We start from the raw sequence: 7,876 nt of genomic DNA on the forward strand, positions 1-7,876 counted from the left end.
TGCTCTTCCTTAAACCCCAGCAAAGACTTAGAGGACTTGCTGTGAATTCCGCCGTCTTGGACTTCCATGGCTGGCCGTGAAATCTTCGCCGGCATGAGACGATGGGTCCCGCATTTTGCAAGCTCGGCAAGGCGGAGGCCGCTGTCATCTCTCTGCTCTTCGTCTTCGTCTTCGTTTTCGTCGGTGGATAGGCGCAGAGACGACGAGCTTCAGAGCAAGATTATGGGGCTGAGAAAACCGGACCGGAGCGCAACCACCGTGATTCAGAATTGGGTCGATGGAGGCCACAGGGTCTCCGTTCTCGAACTCCGCCGTGTCTCCGTTCAGCTCCTGAAGTCCAAGCGCTTCAACCACGCTCTCCAGGTATCAATTTTTATCATGTTTGCCCAAAATGTTCTTGAAGTTTGTAAATTAGGACTCTCTGCAGATATTTTAAAGTTAAAGTCCTACATCTTTACATGAAAATTTGGAAACTTTGTCAATTTAGAAGGAGAAGAGTTGCATAATCCATGGTTGAATGGGGTAAGTTTTGAATTTGTAGATTGTGTTTATGATGATATCAGGTGCTAACATGGATGGAAACCCGAAGCGATTTTCGAATGTCGCCGGGTGATCATGCAATGAGGTTGCAGTCAATCATAAATGTGAATGGTATGTTGGAAGCTGAAGAGTATTTTGAGCAACTTAGCACTGCTTCAAAAAAAACTGCTTGTCTCCCCCTTCTTCATGGTTATGTTGTGGAGAGGGACACAGAGAAAGCCGAGGCGCTCATGCTGAAGCTTGGCGGGTTGGGGCTCATTGTGAACCCTAACCCGTATAACGAGATGATGAAGCTGTATATGTCCACATCTGAATATGGGAAAGTGCCCCTTGTTGTACAGCAGATGAAGAAAAACAAGATACCCTTAACTGTTTTATCCTATAACCTTTGGATGAATGCGAATGCAAAGCTATCCGGTTTTGGTTCGGTGGAGATGGTTTATAAAGAAATGTTGAATGATAACAACGTCGAGGTTGGATGGAGCACTCTGTCTACTTTAGCCGGTATCTATATGAAGGCAGGGCTTGTTGAGAAAGCCAGTTTCGCCCTGAGAAGTGCTGAAAAGAAGCTGTCTAATTGCAATCGCCTTGGTTATTCTTTCCTCATTACACAATATGCGTCTTTAAATAGTAAAGAGGACGTTCTGCGACTTTGGAAAGCTAGTAAAGCGGTAGCTGGGAGAATTCCATGTACCAATTACATGCAGATACTGTTGTGCTTGGTGAAGTTAGGTGATACTGTGGAAGCCGAGAGGATTTTTATGGAGTGGGAGTCCAATTGCTTTAGTTATGATATTCGAGTCTCCAACGTCCTTCTTGGTGCATATATGCGGAATGGAATGACTGAGAAAGCTGAGGCATTGCATCTACACACATTGGAGAGAGGCGGTCAACCAAATTATAAGACATGGGAGATCCTTATGGAAGGACGGTTGAAAAGCCAGAACATGGACAAAGCCGTTGAAGCGATGAAAAAAGGGTTTTGTATGTTGCAAGATTGTCATTGGAGGCCATCGGAGGAAACTGTAATGGCCTTTGCCGATTATTTCGAAAAGCATGGGAACATTGAGTATGCAAATTGGTATATCAGAGTTATACGTTCATTCGGTTTTGCAAGTTCGACATTATACAAATCACTGCTTAGAATGCACCTTTCTGCTCAGAGATCAGCCTCTGACATCCTGAAGATGATGGAGGAGGACAAAGTCGAGATGGATGAAGAGACTTCTGCCCTTGTTCAAGCCTTCAGGGTGTGACTATAATTGTAAACAGCATAGTTAGTAAAATACGAAACAGGTATAGTGCGTGAATACCTGTATTATTCGGCAACTTTGCTAAAATAATACCTTGAAAAATTCGGCGAGTATTTTTTAATTTTAATATTTATTTATTCATTCAAACCTAATTATACAAATATGTTTATAATATGCGTATTATATGCGAATTTACTAACTATGGTAAACATTTCTGCATGGTAACTTAGGCTTCCTGTGAAGGCTCAAGGGACAGTATAATGCTTCTTTGACTGTTTGTGGGTGAATCAAACTCAAAGTAGCAATTGTTTTTCGTTACTTAAAGTGGGAGAGAAACATTGATCCTAGTCTCTCCAGTTTTCTCATTGTTCATGAACTTTAAGGTTAATTTTCCCTGCTATTATCTCTTTAAAACGCTGCTGAAATGCAAACATTTTACTCATACTTTACCTATTTATTTGTTTATGATATCCTGAACTGAGCTGATGCCCATGTTATTCCTCGTACATAACCAGTTTTGTGAATGAATTGGTGATAAAAATATGCAGGGACCAGTGAGAGATGCCATCGAACTCTTCAACTTGATGGTGCTGTCAAGATCTTGTGAAAGGCTGAAAGCCTCTGTTGTGCTCCAGCAATATTTCTTGAGGGGCCAGGCATTGTTTGAGAACAGGAGCCTCGCGAACTCTTCCAAACCAAGCTTTGAGCAGTGGCAGGGTCTCAGTATCAATTAGGTTTCAGTAACGAAGAACAATGATTGCCGGCAGCTATGTCCACAAAGCCAATTGTTTCTCCTCCGAATAAGTTCTTTCCTGCAAGTGCACTTTCCAAGATCTTAGGTTCTGTCAAGCTTCTTCAGCAACATTCTCCTTGTCCTCCCCTTTCTTGGTGAATGCACTCATAATTGCCGTCACACACTGAAACAAAGAACAATGAATGGTCCTTAGTTCGTCAAGAGGATGACCAAATTTTGAATGCTTGTGTTTTTGTGGAAATTACAAAGTCGTCGTGAGCTTTTCTGTCGTGCAAGAAATTTCCTAGTAGTCCTGCATTTGAATGCTAGTTAAGCCAATTGGTGCTTGTGAATTGTATGAATGAAACATTATTGCTCATTCGGTTACCTATTCATCTGCAAATTTGGCCCAGAAGCGTTCACGTGCCCTTTGTGTGTGAATTTAATTATATGTGAATTAAAATAGGTACTTTACTTTTTATATTGGCTAAATTGGATTAATGGTCCAGATGCTAATAGGATAATCGAAAGATAGCATTTTTGGTGAAAAAATCGGATTTAAAATCATCATGGTGAAGTCTGTTAGAATTCATGCCCAAAATTAATCTTTGTTCCTCAACCATAATGAATGCTTTAAATAGATGGAATTAGAAACTTAATTACCTCTAAAACTTGTGCTCATATCAAGTTTGGGAAAGAAATAACCATGTTCATATCTAATTTGAGAGATAATCGTTCAAAAACAAATATAAAAGGCTAAATTAGATTAATGATCTCCATGATAATAGGGTAATCGGAAGATAACCTTGTGGTGAAAAAATTTGGATAAGTCTCCGTTAAGTCTATTTAAGTCTCTCAAGTTAGATATGAACATGCTTAACGGGGCTTAACGCCTTTCCACCATTGTGGTAAAGGGCTACTTACGCATAATGTTGATTTTGTACTAGGTCAGAAAAAACAAAGGTTAATTTGGTAGTTATTGTAACGGGGGAACCAATAATATAAGGACTCATGACATGTAAGTACGCAAGCACACTTGAAGCAAAGCTTATGGCAGCCTAAAATGCTTTTGGCTTAATTATACCCAGTATTACCTAGCCTATTGATGGATACAAGCCACTGGTTAAACCCCAAACCTAGAGACAATATCCATGAAACAGCACAACAAACTGCTTCCAATCATTTCGGATACTTTCCTCTTTCGGGTGGAAAGGAAGGGTTAACTCGATTCCAGTACAAAATTTGTTCTTCTTCACACTACCAAGTTATCGAGCCAGAGATGCCAACGCCCGTGCAACATTTCGTGATATCCGATCATGTATTGGTTCCTGAATGAAAAAGCCAAAAATTATGTTACAATAATCTCTACAAAATACTCGTAACATGTTAAATTAAGTATGTTTATTTTTTACCTCTGTGGAGGGCAACTTGAATTTTGATTTTGTTATTGTCTCGTACAGGAAAATGTATCTGTCATCAAAGAATAATATCAGTTTTAGTAGTAGTAGTAGTAGGTACAAAAATCTTGAAACTTCGACACTTCTGTACGGAGCTTATCAAACAATAACACAATAAGGGCAAGGGTAATTCTATTTAGATACAAGGGGAAGACAGATAGGGGAGGAGGAAGGGAAACCCAGGAAAGCGAGGTAGGAGGGAACGAAGGATGAATTGACATCAGCGAAACATTCCTAATCACAATATGAGCAGAGGGACGAAGGATTAAAAGACAATACATACTAGTACTACTGTCAGATACCCGTCCATGTTTTGCTTAGACAGAATACCCTAACAAACCCCTCATCAACAAGGTAGGAAAATCAGATGTCTTTCAATTAAGATGATATTCCATCATAAAATGCATTACCAAGTACAAATTTCTAACAAGTCAATTAGTAGTTTTTATCAAGTATTTTGGGATTTAAGTGGCTCGAATCAAGCCTACAGGTGCTCCTGACCTGCTGGATCGGCTGGCCGGATTAACACTCCTTGTTTACATCCATGAAGCATGTAGAAGGCATTATAATAGAGTATATGATAAATTATGATAAGGCACAGTAAAGAAGTGACATACCGCCAAGCTAGTTCACAAACAAGTTCCTCAGGAGCATCAGGGAGGACCTAAATTTTTGAATCATCACAGTGAGATTTGAAATTTTCACATGCAAACGCAAAAAAGAAATATAATTGAACTTCATGTGCCTACCTCATCTTCGTAAGGATTGCAGTGATCTTTGAACCACAACCTCAAGAACTCCTAAAAATTAAAGATATAAACATCAGACAAAATGTAATTTGTCTATAAGATCATAAGATTAAAAGTGCGAATAGAACATAACAGTATCAATGCATTGCATACTTTATCAACATTTTCAGGTTCAAGACCATTCTGAAATCGCTCCTCATAAGTATGTGCAATCCAATATCTACTTGAATCAGGTGTATGCACCTACAATGGAAAGGAGTGGAAATCAACTCTCATTACATTCTTTGAAAAAGTGTAGTATGAGTCCGAGAGAACTATTAAACTTTACAGAAGAGAAAGCTAAACCTCATCAATCAAAAGAATGGAACCATCCTGGCCCTTTCCGAATTCATATTTTGTGTCTACCAATATCAAGCCATGTTCCAATGCCACATGCTGCAGCATGAAGTAAATGGTATAACTGGTAAGACTGGCTGATAGTCAAGAACTTGATTCGGTCAGTATCTGAACTCAATTATGATAATTCCCCACAAAAACATACAGCTGGTTACCTTGGCCAATTTTATTTGGATTGCTCAATGTTTATGCTCGATAAACTTACACTCACACACACACAAAATCCTTGGTAAAGGAAGCAGTACACCAAATACAAAATTAAAGACCAAGATCAAAGCATACAACAAAGAGTTGTGACCCTACATGATCAATAAGGAACCAGAAAAAAAAAAAAAAAAAAAAACTGAAACAAGAGGGGAAATAAATTAAAAACTTTTCAAACTGATCAAAAGAATTTTTTTAAGGCTGGCTCTTGTCTCAATATGTTTTCAGATATTACATTTTAAGAGGTTCATTCCAGTAAGACGATAAGAAGAAAGGCGATTTACCTGTCCGTACTCAAACAGGCTTAGTGCTTTCCTGCTTACTTCATCATACTCAGCTTGAGTCATTAGTCCGCGTTCAATTATCTGCGAGAAAATTGCATGAAGCTATATTAATACATTCAAACCCACTAGAAAAACCAGCACAACATAATGACCTAGTTCCATCTACAACACAAATTGATTATCCGACATTAGTATTACGATACTCTTTTCTCCTTCCCTTTTTGTCCGAGTTAGATAACAAATGATATCAAAGAGAGCAAACCTCATCTGGGGTAACGGGAACATCATGATCTGCAGCCTTAGTTGTCGGTGTGAGTATATTTGCAGGAAGCTTTTGGCTTTTTACCAAGCCTAGAACATGAATAAACAATGAGACAAAATTTTGTTTTAAATTTTAAAAAAAATAATAATAATTAATAATCAGAGAGCGCACCATCTGGGAGTACATTGCCACAGTAATTTCGAGCACCATTTTTGTAGACCGTCCATAATGACGTATCAGTACTTCCCGTCACAAAACCTCTGACTACAAAATTAGCAGCAAAAGTAGTGCAACGACTTTATAACTTAATGAACGTATGAAATTTTTGACTCAACAACTACTAACTTTACGTGACAAGGAAAGAAAAAAAGCAAGCCAATTCATCACCAAAATTTTATCTGCAGTATTAATTAAAATACTTTCCTTCATAATTATGAGAAGAAGTAAAGAAAAAGGTTTAAGCTATCATACTTTTCCTCCATAATTATGAAGATGAAAGACTAGGCAGATGCATAAATAGCTAATTTAAAAAGTGCTAAACACAATGAATATAATATCTTACCCACAAACTCAACGGGAAAAACAGAACATTTCTTTGCAATTGTTACATTTTCATCTGGAGCCGAAACAACTGCGTTCGAAGTTATGTGTTGAGTTTTGTCAAACCACCATAAACTTGTCTCATTAAGGACCTAAATATCATAGAAACAATGAAATTTCAGATACTACTACTAGTTATCCATCAACCATGTATTGACTACTGTATTTTCGATAACACATTGTGTGATGACTCTTTTTCCGTAACAAATTCAACTAAACGCAATACAGAAAACTCACATATAAGAAATTTACTTCCTTTGGGGTATGAACTGGGAACACACCTGTCCTTTGAAGGGAATGGAAGCAAGAATTCTGTCAAATGCACTCTGCCTATCCGTCGTAACCATAACTAGATAATCCCCATTGTCATAAACATCTCTAACCTGTAAAACAGAGAATTACCCCTATTCCCATTTAAATTAAAAAAAAAAACCCAAAAGTTGGTTTCTTGAGAAACAAAATCCCAAGTTATATGTGAAGCAAAATCCACTACAGACATTGAACAAATATATGAAAAATAAATGAAGCAAAAATAAAAAAAAGTCATCTTTTTTTATTTGGGTTTTTCATACCTTGCCTCTAATTTTGGATTTGAGGCCAGGAACTGTGAGGTGGAGGTTGGTTTCGGAGAGGCAGTGAAACGACGAACTCTTGATAACGCCAAGCACCTCTTCTTTGCGAGCACCGTTGATTAGAGCTTCCAAGGACGGCGGTTCCTGGTAGTGCTGCTGGTTTTGGGCCGCCGTGACTGACATGGAGAATTTTGGGAAGTTAATGGATTTGGGTTTTGGGGTTGTGAATGTTGAGAAGGAAGAGAAAGAGGGATCGGGATTTGAGCGCTTGAGGATTAGGGCTTTGGGAGGGTTTAAGGTTGGAGTATACTGGGCCATTTGCGGCGGTTGAAATTGGAGTCTCGCGGTGGCCGCAGATTCGGCCGTTGCGCTTTTATGTACTGTCGTTGGTTTTTACTTTTTAATTGCGTGAGACATCAGCCGTTGGTTTTCAACGGTTAGATTTGTATGCTCTGATCTAAAGGATCAGAAAACTTGGAAGAAGAAAAACGAATAAAAATCAATTGAAAAAAAGTAAATCGTCAAAATGATCCATGAGATTTACATAACACATCACTTTGGTCCCTGAGATTCCAAATCAATAAAAGTGGTCCCTCAATTTGTCTATCATCCATCATTTTAGTCCTTCCGTTAAAAACTCTGTTAAGTGTCCTGGAACTCTTGGTCGGAAATTTGGGCAATTTTCAAAGCTTCGTAACTCAATCGTTTCTTAACCAAATTCGACCCATAATAAATCAAAATGAAGATAGGAAAGTGTAGAATAAGATTATACCTATTTCGAAGCCCAATGGTTGCCGGAGATTGCCGGAAAATAGTCTCAAAGTTG

The 7,876-nt window shown here is 38.4% G+C and overlaps 2 protein-coding genes across 3 annotated transcripts; one reads left to right on the forward strand and one right to left on the reverse strand.

The window, feature by feature from the left end:
* Positions 1–3: 3 nt before the first annotated feature.
* Positions 4–2,941, forward strand: LOC126605403 (pentatricopeptide repeat-containing protein At5g27460-like). Of its 2 annotated transcripts, XR_007616939.1 has the most exons (4): positions 5–363; positions 564–1,836; positions 2,024–2,176; positions 2,342–2,941. XR_007616939.1 is itself a non-coding variant. In XM_050272794.1 (2 exons), the coding sequence occupies exons 1-2, from the start codon at positions 67–69 to the stop codon at positions 1,794–1,796; spliced, it is 1,530 nt and encodes a 509-aa protein (XP_050128751.1). In that variant the 5' UTR covers positions 4–66; the 3' UTR covers positions 1,797–1,940. The 2 variants fall into 2 exon arrangements, 1 of the variants encoding a protein (XP_050128751.1); XM_050272794.1 differs by lacking the exons at positions 2,024–2,176; positions 2,342–2,941 and having other exon boundaries at positions 4–363; positions 564–1,940.
* Positions 2,942–3,494: 553 nt separating this feature from the next.
* Positions 3,495–7,435, reverse strand: LOC126605408 (phosphoribosylaminoimidazole-succinocarboxamide synthase, chloroplastic-like). The gene is made up of 12 exons (XM_050272805.1): positions 7,051–7,435; positions 6,760–6,861; positions 6,441–6,570; positions 6,050–6,142; positions 5,879–5,967; positions 5,617–5,697; positions 5,078–5,167; positions 4,886–4,975; positions 4,733–4,783; positions 4,601–4,647; positions 3,939–3,996; positions 3,495–3,854 (listed from the first exon to the last, which is right to left on the reverse strand). Exons 1-12 carry the CDS (start codon positions 7,366–7,368, stop codon positions 3,792–3,794), a joined length of 1,212 nt encoding a protein of 403 aa, XP_050128762.1. The 5' UTR covers positions 7,369–7,435; the 3' UTR covers positions 3,495–3,791.
* Between the last annotated feature and the right edge of the window lie 441 nt (positions 7,436–7,876).

The sequence above is a fragment of the Malus sylvestris genome, chromosome 15, assembly GCF_916048215.2.
Source record: "Malus sylvestris chromosome 15, drMalSylv7.2, whole genome shotgun sequence".
NCBI classification, from domain to species: Eukaryota; Viridiplantae; Streptophyta; class Magnoliopsida; order Rosales; family Rosaceae; genus Malus; species Malus sylvestris.

Coding starts and splice junctions, on each gene's coding strand:
- LOC126605403 (XM_050272794.1), top strand. CDS start 67: ATGGCTGGCCGTGAAATCTTCGCCGGCATGAGACGATGGGTCCCGCAT. Junction 364..563: donor GCTTCAACCACGCTCTCCAG/GTATCAATTTTT, acceptor TGATGATATCAG/GTGCTAACATGGATGGAAAC.
- LOC126605408 (XM_050272805.1), bottom strand. CDS start 7,368: ATGGCCCAGTATACTCCAACCTTAAACCCTCCCAAAGCCCTAATCCTC. Junction 5,698..5,878: donor TTCCCGTTACCCCAGATGAG/GTTTGCTCTCTT, acceptor ATTTTCTCGCAG/ATAATTGAACGCGGACTAAT. Junction 3,997..4,600: donor GTTTGTGAACTAGCTTGGCG/GTATGTCACTTC, acceptor CTTTGATGACAG/ATACATTTTCCTGTACGAGA.